The sequence below is a fragment of the Mchenga conophoros genome, linkage group LG10, assembly GCF_057382185.1.
Source record: "Mchenga conophoros isolate Kocher_MC1m ecotype Shallow Benthic linkage group LG10, M_conophoros_male_GT1.1, whole genome shotgun sequence".
Taxonomy (NCBI): Eukaryota; Metazoa; Chordata; class Actinopteri; order Cichliformes; family Cichlidae; genus Mchenga; species Mchenga conophoros.
Window position 1 is genome coordinate 12,049,639 of NC_140535.1, and position 21,484 is coordinate 12,071,122.

Below are 21,484 nucleotides of genomic sequence, written 5' to 3' on the forward strand. Positions count from 1 at the left end.
TACCATCTATTTGATAGAGATGAAGTGGTATGTGGCCATCTAAATACACAGAAGCCCACACCTACATCTACATGCATGGGACAGCCTCTAATCTCAGCCAGTGCCAGGCATCTTTCACTGGGGTAATATATTGTAGTCTCCAGGCTGAGGGGAGTGCAGACAGTGACTCACTTTCGCATAGTGAACCTCTAGAAGCAGCTGTGAAACACTATCAGCTCGTGTCTGCCTGAACAAACAAAAAACTGATTTGTCTTACCAAAGACTTACTGTACGTGTCGTACAAAATTACAACAAAAAAACCCCAAATGTTGTGTATCTAAAACATTCCAAAGTAACTCAGCATTTGAGATCCTCTGCCTGTTGCATTTTCCTATGTAGCTGCATCAGATCCAAGTCAGCTTCACCACATCACCAAATGAAAGCACAGCAATAAACAAACAAGGACATCAAGTGTAAAAGAGAGCAGTGATTCATTAGTATCCTCAAACTATGACACATGAACTGTAATTGAAACTGTGCTTTACTCTCTCTATGTATAATAACATGAATAAAAGGTTGTCAAAAAAACAACAACAAAAAAAAGATACTCAGATGATAACGGAAAACATTTCTAGCGGATTAGACAGTCATTTGTGGCAGAACTGATGCCAGCAGCGACCACCAGATGACATACAACTTCAGACAGTACTGCTGTCGACAGACAGGCAAAGAACCTGACTAACAGCTGAAGTAGCTAATAAAAGAATGCAACTTTTACCTTATTTAATGACCTCTAAATCATTTCCTTTTGATTTTGTAGTGTCAATCCGCAGTTTGTGTGCTTAGGTTTCCAAAAGCCAGCATTGTGAAAATGAGGCAACTGAGGGCAAAACACTAAAGGGGGATGTCATGCTGGCTCTACCCATCTGTGGTTTGACATTACTTTCTCAAAGAAAAACCAACAAACTTTGACCTGTTTTTGCTGCAGATCTCACCACTCTTTGACATCCTTCCCCGAATCTCCCTGATACTGGCTACAATCCAGCCAAGTGGTGATGTTTTTGTGAGAAAATATTCCCTCTGCTGCTCTCTCTTCCTTTGCTGGGGACACTTGAAAGGCCCGGTTTACTGCTGCTTTCTCCTTTTATCTGTGCAGACCTGCTGGATCAGCAACTGTCCATGCAGAGAGAATATCTCAGCCAGTTCAAAATATTATTTGTGTACATTTTATCAGCCGTGCATAGAATTAAAGCCACAAGTGGATGCATTTAAGTTGAGCATATCATAGTATAACAAAATATATTTAAAGAAGCAGATCCGCTTTTGGATAACGTGTATATTTACTTTCTTAGAGTTAATTATACTGGATAAGTGGATTGATGTATGAATGGTTGGATGGATGGATGGATGGATGGATGGATGGATGGATGGATGGATGGATGGATGGATGGATGGATGCATGGATGGATGGATGGATGGATGGATGGATGGATGGATGGATGGATGGACAGGCAATAAATATGAAGCCAATATGAATTGCAAACTACTAAACTGCAAAAAGAGAGGAACTGTTGGCCTTGTTAGCTAACTGTGAATTGTCTCTTGGTTTTTGTAGTTTAAAAAATTGAGTGTTTCAGGTGTTGATGCCTTTTTAAGCATCACTGCAATTATTTTCTGCGAGATTTTGGAATTCTCTGTACAATGCACCCATTTACGTCTTCATTATGGATGGAATTTGCTTACCAAACGTTAGATAATATCTCGACACTGCACTGCTCCATGTAGGATCAAATCTTACAAAAAAATAAAAAAGGCACAGATGCAATGACCAAAATGCAAAATTTCATGCTTTAAAATCGTCTATAGACACATCACAGTAGCTTTGTCTATCTTTTACATAAAGCTGATGGATATGTTATCCAGTCTCATGAGTTTTGGAACTGGTAGTTAGCTTATTACCTTTAGACAGAACTGGCTTATCTGTTTTTATTTGTTTATGTACAGATATTTTCCTAAATGGCCCAAAATTATTGCTTAAGACAAAAAATATCTAAAAGACTTTAGTTTGATCATTGTCTAAACATTAAAGTTACAGATTCTGCTTAAAACTTTTCTCTTTAAAACTGTCAAGCTTTTGGAATTTCTTGATAAATCTGTCCTCATCCTTACACCTATCCCTAGCATCCTCATTGATACCTCCATCAACCTCTCCTCATTTTTCCTACCTGGCAGCTCCATCTTCAACATCCTTTCTCCACTATATCAACTTTCTTGTCTCTTCTAAAATACATATTATGTAACAGATATAAGGTGAAATCACTTTCCCCCCTTTAGAGGCTTGAAGAAGCTACACCATCATCAAAAATATTACCTAAATATTATCTAGCTGATCATTTATTGCGTTCCACCACCACCTTCCTTATTTAGCTTCCCCATACTTGATTCCCTGGTGCAGCTTATGAACTCATGATATGATTTTTACTTACGGTACATGTGCAGGAATTTACTGTAGTCTGGTCAGCGTACAAATCCGATGGAGCATTTTTAATTCACTTAGCAGAGCAAACACATTCATTTACTTAACGCAAATGAGGAGATAATAAACACAGGTAAACCAGTGTGATTTGAGAAACATTAGATAATCAATCATTGTGTGCACATGACAGTTACCGGTGGTCTCAATCCTTCAAAATGACTTTCAAAAACCCAGAATTCCCCATAACACAGATGGTACAAACAAAAACACGGCAAAGCAGCACAAGCTATGAGCAGCCTCTGAGAAGAAGATCAATCACTGTATGAGAGGGACAAGGATAAAACGACATGAGAGAAATGTAACTCAAAGCAAAGCACGCATAAACATGCGCACACGCGCAAACGTGCTTCCAAGCGTGTGTGTTTACGGCTGAGGGCCCAGACGTGGAGGACAAAGCAGCTGCAATCAAACTGCTACAGACACAACAATGAGTCATCCTGGCTGTTGTTCTCCTCAAACAGTCACTGGTGGGAATTCCTGGGAGGCGTCCACAAGTCATATTATTGCGACCACACCTGAGTCAGTCTGCTGGCATAAGTGTAACCAGTAAGCATCTGCTGTAGATCTACTTAAAAACAGGTACAACAATCACGACAAACAGCACAGCACCTGCACATAGCTGTAGTTAATACTTAACACTTTTCTCTTAGTAAACTTTGTTGACTTCTGACTTTTTTTGTGTGGAATATTGCATATTATTTTTGGAAAAAAGAAAGGAAGAGAACGCCAACATGTACAGTGGCTTGCAAAAGTATTCGGCCCCCTTGGACTTTTCCACATTTTGTCACATTACAGCCACAAACATGAATCAATTTTATTGGAATTCCACATGAAAGACCAACACAAAGTGGTGCACACGTGAGAAGTGGAACGAAAATCATACATGATTCCAAACATTTTTTGCAAATAAATAACTGAAAAGTGGGGTGTGCGTAATTATTCAGCCCCCTGAGTCAATACTTTGTAGAACCACCTTTTGCTGCAATTACAGCTGCCAGTCTTTTAGGGTATGTCTCTACCAGCTTTGCACATCTAGAGACGGAAATTCTTGCCCGTTCTTCTTTGCAAAACAGCTCCAGCTCAGTCAGATTAGATGGACAGCGTTTGTGAACAGCAGTTTTCAGATCTTGCCCTGATTCTTGATTGGATTTAGACACCAGACAGGTCAGGGATAAAGTTATTGAGAAATTTAAAGCAGGCTTAGGCTACAAAAAGATTTCCCAAGCCTTGAACATCCCACGGAGCTCTGTTCAAGCGATCATTCAGAAATGGAAGGAGTATGGCACAACTGTAAACCTACCAAGACAAGGCCATCCACCTAAACTCACAGGCCGAACAAGGAGAGCGCTGATCAGAAATGCAGCCAAGAGGCCCATGGTGACTCTGGATGAGCTGCAGAGATCTACAGCTCAGGTGGGGGAATCTGTCCATAGGACAACTATTAGTCGTGCACTGCACAGAGTTGGCCTTTATGGAAGGCAAGAAGAAAGTCATTGTTAACAGAAAACCATAAGAAGTCCTGTTTGCAGTTTGCCACAAGCCATGTGGACACTGTAAACATGTGGAAGAAGGTGCTCTGGTCAGATGAGACCAAAATGGAACTTTTTGGCCAAAATGCAAAATGTTATGTGTGGCGGAAAACTAACACTGCACATCACTCTGAACACACCATCCCCACTGTCAAATATGGTGGTGGCAGCATCATGCTCTGGGGGTGCTTCTCTTCAGCAGGGACAGGGAAGCTGGTCAGAGTTGATGGGAAGATGGATGGAGCCAAATACAGGGCAACCTTGGAAGAAAACCTCTTGGAGTCTGCAAAAGACTTGAGACTGGGGCGGAGGTTCACCTTCCAGCAGGACAACGACCCTAAACATAAAGCCAGGGCAACAATGGAATGGTTTAAAACAAAACATATCCATGTGTTAGAATGGCCCAGTCAAAGTCCAGATCTAAATCCAATCAAGAATCTGTGGCAAGACCTGAAAACTGCTGTTCACAAACGCTGTCCATCTAATCTGACTGAGCTGGAGCTGTTTTGCAAAGAAGAATGGGCAAGAATTTCAGTCTCTAGATGTGCAAAGCTGTTAGAGACATACCCTAAAAGACTGGCAGCTGTAATTGCAGCAAAAGGTGATTCTACAAAGTATTGACTCAGGGGGCTGAAAAATTACACACACCCCACTTTTCAGTTATTTATTTGTAAAAAATGTTTGGAATCATGTATGATTTTCATTCCACTTCTCACGTGTACACCACTTTGTTTTTGTTTTTTTTTCCACTTTCATGTGGAATTCCAGTAAAATTGATTCATGTTTGTGGCTGTAATGTGACAAAATGTGGAAAAGTTCAAGGGGGCCGAATATTTTTGCAAGCCACTGTATGCGGGGTTTAATGGAAAATCTGATCTGATTACAGAGCACCACCAGCAAGAAGTGAATCATTTCTTTAATTTCCTGGCCTGAGCTGTTGACATCATTACACAAAGACATTACTGAATTTCATATTGATGTTTGAAATTGCAGTACACACCCTCTTTAGCCATAAACTGCAACTTCTGCAGTAAAGAGAGGAAACAGCCCTTAAGTGCAAGAACCAGCTTCGACCTCATCATCTCTGCTGTAAGTTGCAAAATGAAAAAAGCAGAGAGGCCTTCAGAGGTGAAGGACTCATGTAATATGCATAGCCACTAGTCTTTGAGTGTGCCTGTGTGTGAATGTGTGCGAATGTGCGTAAATGGTAAATGTGTGTGTGTGTTGGCTGCAGCTTTCATGGCAGAATGATAGAGCAGTATGAAGAGAAGGGAGACAGGCAAGGAATAAGAAACAGATAAACATGTTTTGGACCTGGCGATGGTTCTCCTCTGTCTGACAGATGTGAAAGGACTGCAGCCGTCCAGCAGAACAAATATGGGGGAAAAAATAGAAACAAAGGGGTGCAATTCCCACTTCCCTTCTTCCAATCTCCCTCTGTTCATCTTACCTCCTCTCCTCCATCGACATGTCATTGTTGCTTGCTGCCGTGACACAACTCGGGAAGGCACAACCACATGGTAGGAGACTTTCACTGTGGGTGAGCGTGTGCAGAAGCAGAGATAATCAAAGGGCTTCCAGCTTATACAAAAGATAGGGGAGGTTAATTAGTACTGTAAAGAACATTAATATTGGAGAAAAAAAATCTCAGAAACATGCTCGACACTCTTCCCTCTTGATGAAGAGTAATATCAAAGGACAGAAATGCTTTCAAAGGCCACATTAAAGATACATTAAAAAAACTCTCATAATAATGATCTCAAAGCCTACGAGAGGACTTTCCAGTAAATTAAAAAGAAAACTGATGAATTGGACGGGATGAAAGTTCAGTCTTAATTACAGTCCAGCTCTAATTGACTGGTAGACCAATTACTGTGGTTTTTGTGGGTAATGTATCAGTGAGCGAGCAGAGCCAAGTGCTGCCGTGCTCATAATTACAGTAGACATCAGATTAGACCAATGAGTGAGCGTAGCATACACAAATATGCAAACACACGCAGGCTTTGATTCATAAGCACACATTAGGCCGAGTTTATCCATTTGGGTACAATCGCGACAGATGCTGGGATACAGCGGCAGAATGTAATGAATGGATGATTCAAACATGCTGCGTATTAGTAAATGCTTTGTCAGGCCTGCAGATGAAGTGGTCGTGGAGTGTTTCTCCAGTAAATATTAATTGTTTTTGTGTAAATATGAATCTGTTCTGTTTAATTAATGAGACTTGAGAGCACAAACTCAGAAGAAAATACCCAGATTGCGGGAGGCGGCGACGGTGACCAGTCGCATTATTGTCAACCTGCAAGCGGCACGCACTCCGGCGTGACAAGACGCACGTCTGTGACTGATATCTGATGTCAGCGCGCGCCGTGAGACGCAGGTTATCGTGCCAACATCACACAGCACCTAAACTGTGTCAGACTAACAGAAGCACGAAACAAAGCAGTGCAAGTGCAGGGTGTACGCCTAATCCACTGCTCTGCTTCTGCTTTTTTATTTAATTTTTGCTAAATCAATGAGAGCCGAAAGCCTCGAGCTGGTCGAGCTGTGATGAAACAGAATGAAACGCCGGCCATTGACAGCAAACGAGCGCGCGGCGTTTTGGGGTCTTGTCTGTTTGCGGTTGTGATAAAGATCTGTTTATTAGGGAGTTAAGATGAAAGGATAAAATATGAAGAACTGGCGTGTTAGAAAAAGAAGCACGGATTCACTGCACACCCACTCTCAGACACACAGAATATAAAATGAGAAGCAAGCAGCCTGAAGGGCGGAGCAGAAAAGCCTCTGACCAGAAACTAAAAACTCCAATTCCTTGAGCAAGGCGCTTGACCGAAAGTTGCTCCCGCAGAAATGTAGAAAAGTCAAAGGGATGGGAACGGCTACATTTAGAGCCCGAAGGCATCGGGAAGCTTCAAGAAGGGCAAAGATGATCAAAACAATAAAAAATAAAAGTGTTGGTAATGTTTGCTCTCCAAGAAAAGTTCTGCCACTCAGTCAAAGACATTTTCCAGGAAGAACTCTCTGAATACTAATAGTGACATGAATGATGGTCCAATCATTCTTACTCACGGAGTGATGGAAGAAAAACTCACTAAGCGTAATTTCATTTTTGGAGGAACACATTCTGCTAATAGAGTCTGTCGCTCTAATCCAGCCTGATATGGAAAATGTATTCATCTGTATCGGAGACATGATTGACACCTGGCGCGGGTACCATATGGGCTCCGGCGGCGACAGCGGCACTGAAATAACACAGCAGGTGCTTTGATCAAAGCAACTTCCTATTTTCATCACTACGCTTCTGAGGACATCTGCATAGCGGCTTTGCCCAAGGGAACGCTGATACAGCAAATCGGGCTTCCTCGGCATCAGCACAATGAAACTTGATGTGTGAATGCGTGTGTGCGTGTGAGAGAGGGAACACACAGGAAAACACACTTCCTTTCCTTCCCCAAGCCGCCAGGGTCAGAGAAAACACTGAAGGACTCTCCCTGATGAGGATGAAGATAAGTGGGCACAGTTTCAGAAGGTTGTACAAAGGGGATCCATAAAGGGAAGTATTCACTGTGCACCATACAGCCTGGGTTATGTGAAGTTTAGCTGCAAATCACAAACTTTTGCCAGCAAAAAGTTGGTCCACAAATGAAAATTTCTAATCTCAAAGTCATTTTTATTCATTCTGCTGCGACTGCAGGATTCATTGATTCATCGGAAAGTGCAGCCATGGTGTCACCGTTTAAATTTAAATACAGTTCTCTAAAGTACTGTGATATAGGCAGATAGTAGAAAAATGGCCCAGTTGTTTCTGCTGTTTTGGTGGAACGCATAAGCTTGAGCATGAGAAAGAAACTCATCCTGAGTCAATGAATATGTGGACCAGGAGCCAATATGATAACAAGCTCAAAAAATTTTAATTCCACAGGCAGATACAGCCTAATGTTCAGGGTTTAGCAACTGATTTGGTTGCAAATTAACAAATATTAGCATGCTGGTAACATCTGAATACTGAGAGACAATTATATGCCGGTGCTACACTGGGAATCTATCCGGTGTTTGCTGAGATAATGTAGTCAGGACCAAAGTGATTCAGAATTACAATCCCTAGAGCCACAAAACTAAGATAAAAATCTATATTTAAATGACTTTTTCTTTAAGTTCGGTTCTCACTGATTGTTGTTAAACTGGCAAAAAAAATGTGTTTTGTGCCAGTATAAACTACAACAACTGCTGCAAAAAATGTCTAAAAAATGCTAAAAACAGCAGAACTATTAGTGTTTTTGTGTTTGGAATGGTTCATGCAATACACTAGTTCCCAATGCATACCTACTTGTGCGGTACTCAAATTGCACATGAAGCATTCTCCAATTATTTGCAACATTTGACTCTGAATGTCAAAACGCTACTTACCAATTATGATATAAAAATTATTGTAGTTAGGACGACGGATTTACACACACTGACACACTAAACAACTCCACAATGCAATTAGTTTGTGGTCTTGCATGCAATGTCTCAAAAACGTAATATACCGCCTATGGCTAGCTATCTAGTGCTGACATCATAATTGATACTGATAATGGAGTCTCCTCCTGGTTCAAATTATTTGGTGGGCCACCTATTTTCCACTATAAAGCCATGGAGGTGACCACTGAGGCCTCAGTCACCCAGGCCTGAACATCAGTCAGCAAAACCATGGCAATAATTTCACATTAGCAACTGCCAGCAACCTCCAGCAACCACATGCCAACTAGCAGCAGAACACACACTTTTCCCTTGCGACTGGTAGTTATCAGGGAGGGGACACCAACAGGAGTTTTAGCAAAAAATTTTTACACTGAGCCCTAGCAACCTCCAACAATCACTTGCAATCCGCCAGGGAATACACATTTTTCCTTGCGACCAGTGGTCGCAAGATGGTTGCCAATACGTCTCTAGCTCTGTGTGACTGAAGACTATATGTAAAAAGTGTTAAGAGCTCCACAGACAATTTTTTAACATTTGAGTACAACAAAAGTGTACATGGAGAGAAAATGACTGCATGCAACTAACTATTGAAGTATGTAGGACTTGAGTTGCAATGCAAGAATAAGGTCTTTTCTTTAGGAAGTCAAATATCAATTATAGTGTTTCTGTAGTTTCTGCCTAAAGTCCTGCCATTTAAAGATACAAATAAGACAAACAAGGCCTCTGGATCCTTTGGATTTACAAACTTCTCATATTTAAAAACCATTACCAGTAATGCCAGACTTTACTTATGGCTCTCCACTTAACTATCGATTGCCATTTCACTCCTTTTATCTCTGCATGTAACAATACGAAAAGCCTGAGCCGTTGCTACTACTCCAGATGGAGCTACACAAACAACTCCAACTGTACAAGTGAGGGAAAAAAACAACACTGTGCTTCATATTTCTTTCAAGAGCAGAAAAAAACAAGCCTTCAGGCATATCCCTTTCAAGTCCTCAACCCACGAAGCTCCCAGAGAGCTGGAAAAGTACCGACTTGCAGTCGAATCAATAAAAACAGGAAAACAATCAATGCAGCAAATAAACTCTTCAGCATGTTTTTATGTAAGGACATAATGTAAATGATCTCCATATGTTAATATGGCTATAACCCTGCAGGGAAACAGCTGAGATTAAGCTCGTAGTGAGTGCTTGCACACTCACCCGGGTGTGACATGTCTTCAGCCCTGAACAGATAACGGCACTGCGAGAATCTGTCTGAACCCTGTAGCATGACGAACCCCCAACCCAGCCCTCAGCTGCCTCTGAGTCTGAGCAAAATAAACCGGTATTACCAACAAAGATTAAGGTAAAGGTTCTGTTACTAAGAGGTTTACAATTATACAACAATTATAAGAAAAACATGAATATAACACACAATAAAAAGGATGAGTTTGCGCACGCCTTCCTCTCTAATCATCCTCAATGCAAACATACAGAGCGCATCGAAGGAGCCGTCCAATTCGATGGATCCTGACCACTAAGAAGAACAGACCGATAAAATATGCATGACAGGAGAAAAGGCTCCCTGCCGTAGCGCACAGAAACTTTCTGCCTCCCTCTCTCTGAGCGTAAAACATTGATGGCAGCAGTGCTCGGCGGTGCAGCAGCTGAACCGCTGTATTGAATGCTGAGCTGAACCATTGGAGGGTTAGCAAGTTCACATCTAATTCTGGACTGCACCCACAGGACCACTGGGCTGTAAAAGGAAAGAGCTGGGCAGTTTTGCCTCGAAAAAAGGCTTTTCCTGGTTTAACCAAGGCAGTCATGTATGTGTGTGAGTATTCAGAGTATAAAGTTTGCGCGTGTGTGTGTGTGTGTGTGTGCGTGTGTGTGTGTGTGTGTGTGTGTGTGTGTGTGTGTAAGCAGTACCAGGCAAAACTTCTAGCTTAGGCTTCTTAGCTATTTAGGGGCTAACTGTGTTAAGCTCTTCAAGATACCTGGAACAACCTGACTGAAAAGTGAATTTAAAAACTTTGATTTACTTTTAATGTGAAAACTTCAAAGGTCTTTTATAGCGAAGAGTTGTGTTTTTGTTTTGTTTTTCAGTTGAATTTTATTCATATAGTGTAAGAATATAACGTGAGTCATGTGACAACGTGGAACAAGAGTTGAACCTCTTCCTGCAATGCTGCTACAAGTACAAACGTCTTGTGACAGGTAGGGACTAGGGGTGGGTTTTTATAATCGATTTATCGATTAAAATCGATTCTGGCTTGGGTAACGTAAAATCGATTCATTAAAATCCTGAATCGATTTTTTAATATTAATTTATTTTGCCCGAAATGCCAGAATCTCTGGTGAAACCTCACAAAATTTCAACAACCACCAAACAGCTAAGACAGTAAATGAGAGCAGGTACACGGCTTCTGCACAAAGACGTAAACACACAGCGCGGACCCGCGGATCAGAATCAGTTAGATGTCGCCTTTCTCAGCTGACGGTCGGGGCTGAAAGCCGACAGCTCGCTGATTCTGATCCGCGGGTCCGCGCTGTGTGTTTACGCCCTTTTTGCGCTGATCATATGGCTGTTAGTTTTATCTCTCTCCAAACAATATTGACCGAACCAGCAGCAAAAGAAGATCCAAACTACGCTTCACATAAACATCGTCATGAATTCCCTCTGACGTTTGCTGACTTTTCAGTATAAAAATCACACTTCATGCACAGCTCTCTCTCTCTCTCTCTCTCTCTCTTTTCTGCATTATTCGCTTGCCTGTTACGCACAAGTCTACCGTTGTTTACAGCGCTGTCGGCCGACGTTTTTTTTTCCCTTTTACTTACTTCCGAAAAGTAAACCTAATTTCTGCCGTTCAATATTGAACAAATTTAAACTTTTTAAAATTAAGCAAAATGCAAAACGCTTAGCCGTGTCTCTAATAAAACCGCTGTAACTTCAGAGGTAATGTTCATGTGTTGATTAATGGTTTTCTTTCGTTTTTGATGTACTGCAGATTATTTTTATAAAATCCCAGGCCAGGAAAAATCACCTTCATGTTTTTCTGTGTTTTATCTTCAGCTACTTTGACACAAAGGCATCTGCTGTGATGCTCACACCTTTGATAAAGTCTTGCGTGTGTCAGCTTCCTTTTAATAGATACAAAAATATGTAAATGTACTGATCTGAATTATAATATTTCTGACTGTCAAAATTTCCCAGATTCGAATCGAATCGAATTAAATCGAATCGTGGATCGAATCGATTCGGGACCTTGTGAATCGGAATTGAATCGATTCTAGAAATCAGTGACGATACCCAGCCCTAGTAGGGACAACATGTAGCACATTTTAGGAAGTCAACATCCCTCCATCCATCCACACCTACAACTAATTCAGAATCACAAATGAACCTAAGATTCACGTCTTTGAACTGTGGGAGGACACCAGAGGACCCAGAGAGAACCCATGCAGAAAGGCCTCAGTCAGCCGGTGGATTCAAACCCACCCACTGCTGCCTTCTCGCTGTGCAGCAACTGTGCTAGCCACCTCACCACAGTGGGCACCATCACATGTACCCTTAGAAGTTTCACTTTTTTGGGGGGGGGTGGGGGGGGGGCTCTACTCAGCTCTTCCCAGGAGGGTGGCACGCTTCCCCCCCTTTTTGGTGGTCCTCCTTGGGTCCTCGTACTCTGGGGCCTGGATCTCCTCCATACCTGCTTCATACCCTGGAGGACGGGGCTATGGCTCCCCACACTCCCTAGCAGATCGTTACATGGAGAAACCTTTGGAATACAAGCATGCTGATCCACACAGGTATGCACACGGGTGTTCACACGGGTATTCACAGATGCGGACTACACCTTTCTTGGCTGCTGCCTCAAAGCACATTGTGCGCTGTCTATCTTGCGTGCTGCACAATATCGTTTATTATTTAGTATCTACTGTTATCTACTGCTAGCTAGTTTATTGTGATGGTGCTGTATTTATTATGTTGCTCTTTTTTTGTTTGCTTTCTCTTCTGTTTTTTTTCTCCATTCAGGTGATCCAGGTGTTTTGTTTGTTTTTCTTTCTTTCTTCCCCCCTTCTCACGTCTCTTCTCCCCTTTGGTTTTCTTTCTCTCCCTCTCTTTCTGTCATTCTTTCTCCCTGTCCTATCCCCCAGTCATGTCTGTCCCGTTTGTAGCAACTGAAAATAAAATAAATTCATAATTATAATAAAGGTCAATCAAATGGACCAATATGGCAAGGCCATGATGATCCACTTGGTAAAATAAATCCGCTTGGCATCTTTCTTGGCCTTAAGACAACAATTCTGATCGCTAAAGATCCAAACGGGACAAAAAAAAAGAAAGAAGTTTCACATTTTAAAGAATACATCTTCCCAATACAAACACACCTACACTGCCAAACTTTATAGTAACTGTAGACAAATCTCCACATGGTGAGTTTCTCTTTATAAAATCAATCCAGTTGCACTTCATAACTGCAAGTTCCCTGCAGCTATGAGCTTTTATTTCTAACTGCAGGGAACTTGTGCATAATATAATGAACCCCTGGTCTGCTGCATTGATACTAACTATTGTTGTAACTATTTAAACACGTCACAGTAGTGTAACTTCTTTCCCTTCCGTGTGCCCCACTCCTAATCCCAGCTACTGCTATCTGCTGAACCGAGTATATTTAAGTGCACAGTGTGAAGGGTTTAATGACTAACCGAGTTCTGCTGTCACAGAAAGTTTTCAGGGCTGAGCTGTAACAGCATTTCTTGAGTTATGACAAAGAGTTCCATTATTTGTGGTGATAGCCACAATTTCCTGCTGCTAAGTGCCTCGACAAGGCTCATGCTACGGAGAGTTCATTATGTTCCGGTGACAAACAGCAACTTTAGATTTTTTTTCACCAGGCTCACTCAGACATCGAAGATTTTCAGTTTTTAATAATATGAATGTCAGCAAATTATTTTTCCCACTTTTGCAAAGGAAAACATGACAACCCTGTGTTGCACCACTAAAGGGACAACACATTTACTTATAATTTATTGCTTGTCATGTTGCTCAAAGCTATTGCACAGTGCTAGCTAACTTTAACCTAAACTGCACGTCTACAACATGCTTAACATTTAATATAAAATTGGATATGTTCATGGTTTAAGTGTTTTAAGTGACAACGGACAAGACAAGCTCACACCTGGCAGTATAGGTGGAAGCTTTTGTTATTTTGTTACAGATCTAATAGAAATAACACCAAGGTTTGTCTCAAAACTTTGTGTTTTACTTTTGGTCTCATCTTTCATTTATTCATCATATTCTTGCTTTACGTCTGGTGATTCTACACATGCAGTTGTTACACCACCTTCCCGCCTTCATTCCAATGTCATTTAAATGCAGACTTTATAATCACTGCCCAAATAACTATTTGGAGGTGCTGTCAAGATGGTCGCCAAGTGGAAAGACTTCCTTCAAGAAGGACTTTGCCGATAGCGATCAGGGAAATCTATCCTGTTCCATTGGGGCAATCAAGTTTTCATTTTCCCTTATAGCATCATGGCTTAGGACCATACCACCCTGAACAGGGCAACCTCGTCTGCTCTCAGAAGCTGAGCAGGTCAGGTCTCGTTAGTACTTGGGAATACCCGGTGCTTTCGGTGCTTAGAGCCTGCAGGGGCTCAGGTTGAACAGTGGGTCATCTACCATCGGAATGGCAGTGGATTAATCCCTGATTCCTTCAGTCTGCATTCCGAAGTACCCTTGGGCAAGAAAGTGAACGCCTGATGTATCCATGTGAGTGTGTGTGTGAAAGTTAGAAAGCACTTAGGCATAGATAAAAACATTGTATGACTGTCTGTGTGATCGGATAAATGAGACTTGTATTAACAAAGTATTTTGGGTGCTCAAACAAGTAGAAAGGCACTACATAAATACCAGTCCATTAACCATTTACATGGTGAAAGCAACACTCATAGACAATCTAAACATTAGACAATGCAAAACATCAAAGGCATGCAATTTTTTAAATGGCATAATCACATCAGTTTATATATCATCTACACATTTCATCCATCAAATACATCCTTGCTATCTATTCTGCTCCATTAGTTTGCACTCTATCTAATGTTGCTTTAATGAAACATGAAACACCTCTTCTAAGTGACTAAAGCTCAAATCAGAATCAGAATCAGAATCAGAAAGGGTTTTATTGCCAAATGTTGAGCAGGTTTACAACATTAGCAAATTGCTGCGGTGCTTCAGTGCAAACATACTGTCATAAATTACGCTTAAATAGACATGAAAAAATAAAAATAAGAATAAGAATTAAAAGTGCTACGTAGATAGATATATACATGAGTGCAGGTGGTGATCAGTGCCAAACATGGAATGATGCAGTGAACACAGCGTAGGGTCATGTGTTAGTGGTGGGAACAGTCATACACGCTGCAGTCTCTGTTTGTCCCTGATAGTGGCTCCAGCGTACCACACGGTGATGGAGGAGGTGAGGATGGACTCGATGATTGCAGTGTAGAATTGCATCATCGTCTGTGTTGGCAGGTTGAATTTCTTCAGCTGCCTCAGGAAGGACATCCTCTGCTGGGCTTTCTTAATGACGGAGGTGATGGTGGGCTCCCACTTCAGGTCCTGGGTGATGGTGGTACCCAGGAAGCGGAATGAGTCCACAGAGGTGATGGGGGTGTCAGTCAGGATGATGGGGGGGAGTGGGGCTGTGTGCTTCCTGAAGTCCACAATAATCTCCACTGTCTTCTGGGCATTCAGCACCAGGTTGTTGTGGCTGCACCAGGACACCAGACGTTCAACCTCCCTCCTGTAGGCAGACTCATCCCCGTCCGAGATGAGTCCAATAACGGTGGTGTCATCTGCAAACTTGATTAGCTTGACAGACTGGTGGGTGGAGGTGCAGCAGTTGGTATACAGGGAGAAGAGCAGGGGAGAAAGAACACAGCCCTGAGGGGAGCCGGTGCTGATGGTCCAGGAGTCCGAGACATTCTTTCCCAGCCTCACATGCTGCTTCCTGTCCGACAGGAAGTCAGTGATCCACCGGCAGATGGGATCAGGCACATTCATCTGGGAAAGCTTGCCTCGGAGATGGTCTGGAAGGATGGTATTGAAGGCAGAGCTGAAGTCCACAAACAGGATCCTGGCGTAGGTTCCTGGGGAGTCCAGATGCTGCAGGATGAAGTGTAGGGCCATGTTGATGGCGTCATCTACAGACCTGTTGGCTCTGTATGCAAACTGCAGGGGGTCCAGGAGGGGGGCCGTGAGGGTCTTGAGATAGGAGAGAACCAGGCGCTCAAAAGACTTCATGACCACAGATGTCAGAGCCACGGGTCTGTAGTCATTTAGTCCAGTGATCCTAGGTTTCTTGGGGACAGGGATTATGGTAGAGGACTTGAAGCAGGCAGGCACATGACATGCCTGCAGTGAGGAGTTGAAAATGCCAGAAAACACTGGGGCCAGCTCGTTTGCACAGTGTCTGAGGGTGGCAGGAGACACACCGTCTGGGCCGGGAGCTTTCCGAGCATTCAGACTCTTAAACTGCTTCCTCACACCTGCTTCATGAATATGAAGAGTTGTGGTGGGAGGAGGTGGTGTGAAATCCTCTTTTGTGTGGGGTGAGGAGGGGTGTTGTAGGTGAAGTGTTTGAAGGTGGTGATGGCTCTATGGAGGGGGGAGAGGTGGGGGAATGAGTGTCCAAAGTGCCTCTATTGTTGGGGCCGTTGGAGGTGTGAAGGCTGCCTGATGACTCGTCAAAACGGCAGTAAAAGTTGAGTCATTCTCTGAGATCTGCTGCTGCATCTTCTCAGAGTGCTGATGTTTAGCAACGTCCACTTCTTTAGTGAACCTGTACTTGGCCTCTCTGTAGCAGTCCCTGTCTCCGCTTCTGAACGCCTTTCTCTTTTCCAGCCACAGCTTTTTGAGTTTAGGAGTAAACCAGGGTTTGTCATTGTTATAACTCACCCTGGTGCGTGATGGCACAATGCTGTCCTCACAGAAGTGGATATAGGAGGTGACAGTGTCCGTAAACTCGTCCAAGCTGTTAGAAGCAGCCTTCATTGTGTCCCAGTCTGTAGACTCCAAACACGTGCGAAGCTCCTCCACAGCCTTGTTGCTCCACAGTTTTTTGGTCCTCACGACAGGTTTGGAGAGCTTCAGCCTCTGTCTGTACGCAGGGATTAGGTGGATCATGACGTGGTCAGAATCTTTGTATATTCACACCTTACTCTAATCCATTCCAATCAACTCTGAACTAAGTAGTGATGAGCAAAATGTTCTCCACTTCTTTTGACTCAGTTACTTTCAGCACCCCAAAATATAGTAACACAGCACAACATGTGGATGTTGACATTTCCACTGTCTGTCACAGTCACTATAGAAAACATGGGGATCAAAACAGGTTTCACTTCTTGCTGGAAGGAGAAAGGTGACAAAGAGAATCTTGCCAGCAGTTCATTTCTTCCAATCTGCGAGAAAACTCACACCGTCAAAAGCCAAACTGATGATATGCACACCACAAAGAAAACCATTGTTCTTAATCTGCTTGCTACATTTTATCAGCCCACTTTGATAGCACTCTCTCAACACTTACACACATACTTGTAGTGCTGGGAAAACAAACACTCTTCTGATCTACCCTCCTCGGGGCTTTGTGGGCTCTGTGAAACCTCTGTCTATCTAGACAAGAGTCAACCTGGAAACGGAACAAAGACCCAGCTCCTCACTTCGCATTGTTATTTAGCAAAAGCTGTAGCTATAATAGACACACAGAACTGGATTACACACACACACACATGAAAAAACACGCACCAGAGGCTTGCCAAAGACTCATTCTCATTTTCCCAAAGCAACATTGATCTGATACTGGAGTCAGACAGAGAGGTATGAGAGTCTGGCTGTAAGCAATAAGAACCACTTTAAACACATCATTAACCATAGCCTGTGAAAGTCCACCTTTGTCAATAAAGATTTAACCTGGCCAATGAATCTAGTCTCTAATTATGCTTAGTTAAATGCCACTTGCAGGGTTCTAAATAAGCTATAGATGAGGACAAAGTTTATGTAAATAAATAAGAGGAGACAAAAAGTAACAATCAAGGGTTTGTGCATCTGAACAGAGTGGGTAGGGGCAACTCAAGCCCTAAGTTTTTACATATAATGTCAGAAAACAGGTCAGGACACCTGTAGTCACCCTTTCTCAGAAAAGGAAACAGTTCTCAACAGTGGAAACGCTGTGTTTGTAGAAAGTAGAGGAGGCACTAGCAAACTCTGCCACTGACCAAAACAATCACTGCTGGCAAACTGGAAATACGCCAGGAAATACTCACCGACAGGGAATACTCCTTTTTTCCCTAGTGACCAGTGGTTGCCAGGTAATCCCAAATCAGTCTGTAATCGTGTGTAAATGGGGCTAAGGAAGCTTGCAAGAATTGACTGATGAATTAGTACTCCACCCCGTGGTCACGTCCAGCCACATCAAGATGGAGGTCATAATGATACCTCCATCTTTTATATACAGTCTATGACTATTACACACGATGCTCAATCTCACGTCACATGTAGAACTTTCAGCATGGTCACCTCCCTAATATGGTGTGTGTACACCAGCGGTCCCCAACCTTTTTTGCACCATGGACCGGTTTATGCCCGACAATATTTTCACGGACCGGCCTTTAAGGTGTCACGGATAAATACAACAAAATAAAACTAGTACCGGTACCGAAAAAAAGAAGATTTATTCATAACACACCTGAAAAGACCCAGGAAAACCGAGTTAACGATAAAAACGATAACAAAATAACGCTGAAAACCGATAAAAACGCTGAAAACCATACATTTCACACCTGAGCCTCAACTCTTGCGGCCCGATACCAAACGACTCACGGACCGGTACCGGTCCGAGGCCCGGGGTTGGGGACCGCTGGTGTACACAGAATTACTGCATCAAATACTGTTTATTTTTAAAACCAGGAGAGGCACAGTAAGCGTCTTCCACATATTAGAGCCGGTCTAACGCACAAATGAGGAATTACACTGCTGTAAATAAAGCACACATGAACCGTATCGTCTAATACAACTGCAGAAAAATGCTTCACCTTTTGTACCACATGCCATTAAAATGGTCCAATGCGCAAAGCAAGAAGTGTGAAGGCCAGTACTAAGCAGCGACATCAGCCGTGGTGTGTTATTGGTTTATTAAGCTCAAGTGCCGACTGCTCTCTGTTTACGGGACCACTTCTCCGTTAGAGGGAAACCAGCGGCCTGATAAGTCACATGTAGCTCTGAACCAATGACCTGTGTTAAGGAGGCATAATTGTCTTTTTACCGCAGGCTCTAAATCCATCCTCGCCTTCATCTCACTCGCTTAGTCCCTCCATGCGGACTGTTGTTGCCTAGCTGCAGCTGTCCTCAAGTTGCGTCTTTTTTTTGCTCTTGTTTTTGACTGATGGGCAAGTTCAGCTGTTTATTTGTATTTTTTATATAGAATCCCAGTAACAGGCAGTGCTATTAGAATGCATCTAATAGTCTAATAGAGCATGGAAGGATGTCTTACAGCATGAAGCAAAAAACTGAAATCAGTTCAATTAAAAATATTTTTTTCATCATCTTTCATAAGTAGGTAATCTCTTATCTCAAAAATTATACATTTATGGATCGGTATGTATGTATGCGATTGTGCCTTGTGTCTTCACGTCTCTACCGACCTGCAGCCATTTGCATGTATCCAGCCAGGGTGCAGATCCTTCTCTCACATCCTCCACTGGGCAGGAAGATGGTGATGATGGCCAACAGGGAGCTGACAGCCAGCAGAGCACAGCCTCCCGAACACAGCACCGCACTGGTCTGAGGAAAAACACAAACACAGGACAATTTCATTTTATCTCCACCGATTCGCCCGCAAGTACTCTGAGCACCACGTCGATAAACCCACATTTTGAGCAGCGGGAGCAAATGTGGAAAGCTCCTGTCATTACCTCACTGTCAAAGATTTGGAATTTGTTACTAAATTCGAAACCAATCCCCAAAGCCAAAAAGTCTTTACTTTGGTATTGTGTAATCTCACAGTTAATCCCCCACTAACAGGTTATTAGCTCTCTCAGCTGGAAAACAGCAATGCAAGGCCAAACAAGAGGGCACTGTCCTTATTCATTACACCTTCACTTAATCACACACATGCTGAGAGCAGGAGAAGCCAAACAGAGGCAGAAGGCCAACAGAGAGAAGACATTCCTCCACAACTTTTATGATAAACCACAACTAAACTTAGAACAAAAAGTAAGGTGTTTGGTCGATTTTTTTTATGCTTCTTGCCATTAAATCTTATACTGTTGGAAAGCCTGTTTGTTTTCCTTTGATGGTGCCGCATTTGTAAGGAACACATTGAGTATATGGGTTGAGCTCATGAAAACGTTACCAAATCTTCTTTGCCAATGCCAAACAGCTGCTCTTGTTTGGTGTTTTGGCGTCTTGGATTGGATGATTGAAGTCTGAAGCAACGAGAACTATTGGCGAGTTAAACATGTCTTCTTTTAACAAACAGAGGCCTCAGTAGCATGCAGAAGACCCATGCACAGCCACAACAGCCTGGCACCTCCTCCTCATGCTGGTAGCGAGCTTGGTCACACACTGCTGTGGGATGGCGTCCCATTCTTCAACCAGCAGTTGCTGCAAGTCAGCCAATGTGGTTGCGTTGGTCACCCTGGTAAGAACAGCACGTCCAAGCTGATCCCACAAATGTTCAGTGGGGTTGAGGTCAGCACTGCACACAGGCCATTCCATCCTCTCCACTCCCAAATTCTGGAGGTAGTCTCTGATAAACCCCGCTCTGTGGGGGCAAGTGTGGCCATCTTGGAGGATAGAGTTCGGTTCCAAAGCAGATTTGGCAAGTTTTTTATTGGTGCAACCCACATACTCAACTCTGCTGTTCATACCTTACAAAGATGGGCTCATTATAAGGGAAATAAACTGGCTTTCCAACAGTATAAGATTCATTGCCACAAAGCATTGTTACATCAAAGAAATAACTGAGCTAGACAAAATTCCTTCTTTTTGTACTAAGTTTATATAAACATGCATCCTGGGGAATTTGGCTCTTTGTCCTGTGAATGTTTTAACTGTTTTTCACCGGGATCAACTGTGCTCACCTGTCCTCTCCTGCTTCTACTTTTAGAGACTCCTAAAAAGTGGCAGCTAAGTTTAAAAGCCACACAGTGCGTTAGCCCTGAGAGAAAGTGTGTCTGTGTGCGAGTGAGTTCGAACAACCTGTGTGTCTTTGTGGAGTGGTTTGATCTGCATATCCTCTCAAACTGACTCTCGAGGAAGCCCCCACACACCCTCATCAGCACACTTTAAAAGGTGTCCGTCGTCGACAAGCACGGCGCACAGACAGCAGGCTCAAAACAGCGCCACATCAGCGATTAGCATGCGGGCGGGGGCGATCAGAGGGAAATGTCTAACATTCACAGGGGAATTACAGCCCTAAAACACGTGTCATTATGCATGTTCCTGATGTGACTGACGTGAATGGAGGGAGGATGAAAGCGGAGTGATTTCCATGCCCGACAGAAGATTTAATTAGCTTGTTCTGGGTGTTTGGCAGAAAGGGGAGCAGGGAAATACTGAAGTGCTGTAATGTTGGTGGCAATGATGATCATTATTCTTTTGACCTTTATTTGTCCAGGTCTGCAGAGAATATGCGGTCTGCTTCACAAATGGACAGCATACATAAACAGTGCATTTGCACACATTTACATCTGGCTTAGCTTCTTAAGAAGTGTAGGCTAAGTGCCTTGCTCAAGGGCACCTTGAATACAGCTATAAAGCAATAAAAAGGAACTCCCTGAGCAGATAAGTGATTTTATTGCAAATCATTCAGAGGAACATTAAAGGTTTCATTAAATTTAATTTAAAGTCTAATTCCATCATTGTTAAGCCCAGCGACAATATCTCAGTCCTCCAGTAGAGCAGCATCTGGCCACTTAGGTCTTCC

General features: G+C 42.8%; 1 protein-coding gene across 1 annotated transcript in view; it reads right to left on the reverse strand.

Annotated features, from left to right (window-relative positions):
* Positions 1-21,484, reverse strand: part of lhfpl7 (LHFPL tetraspan subfamily member 7) — a 125,863-nt gene that overhangs the window by 68,237 nt on the left and 36,142 nt on the right. Inside the window, exon 2 of the mRNA XM_085288587.1 lies at positions 19,200-19,338. Within this exon, the coding sequence (XP_085144713.1) occupies positions 19,200-19,338 (139 nt within the window). The remainder of the gene's footprint in view (positions 1-19,199; positions 19,339-21,484) is intronic.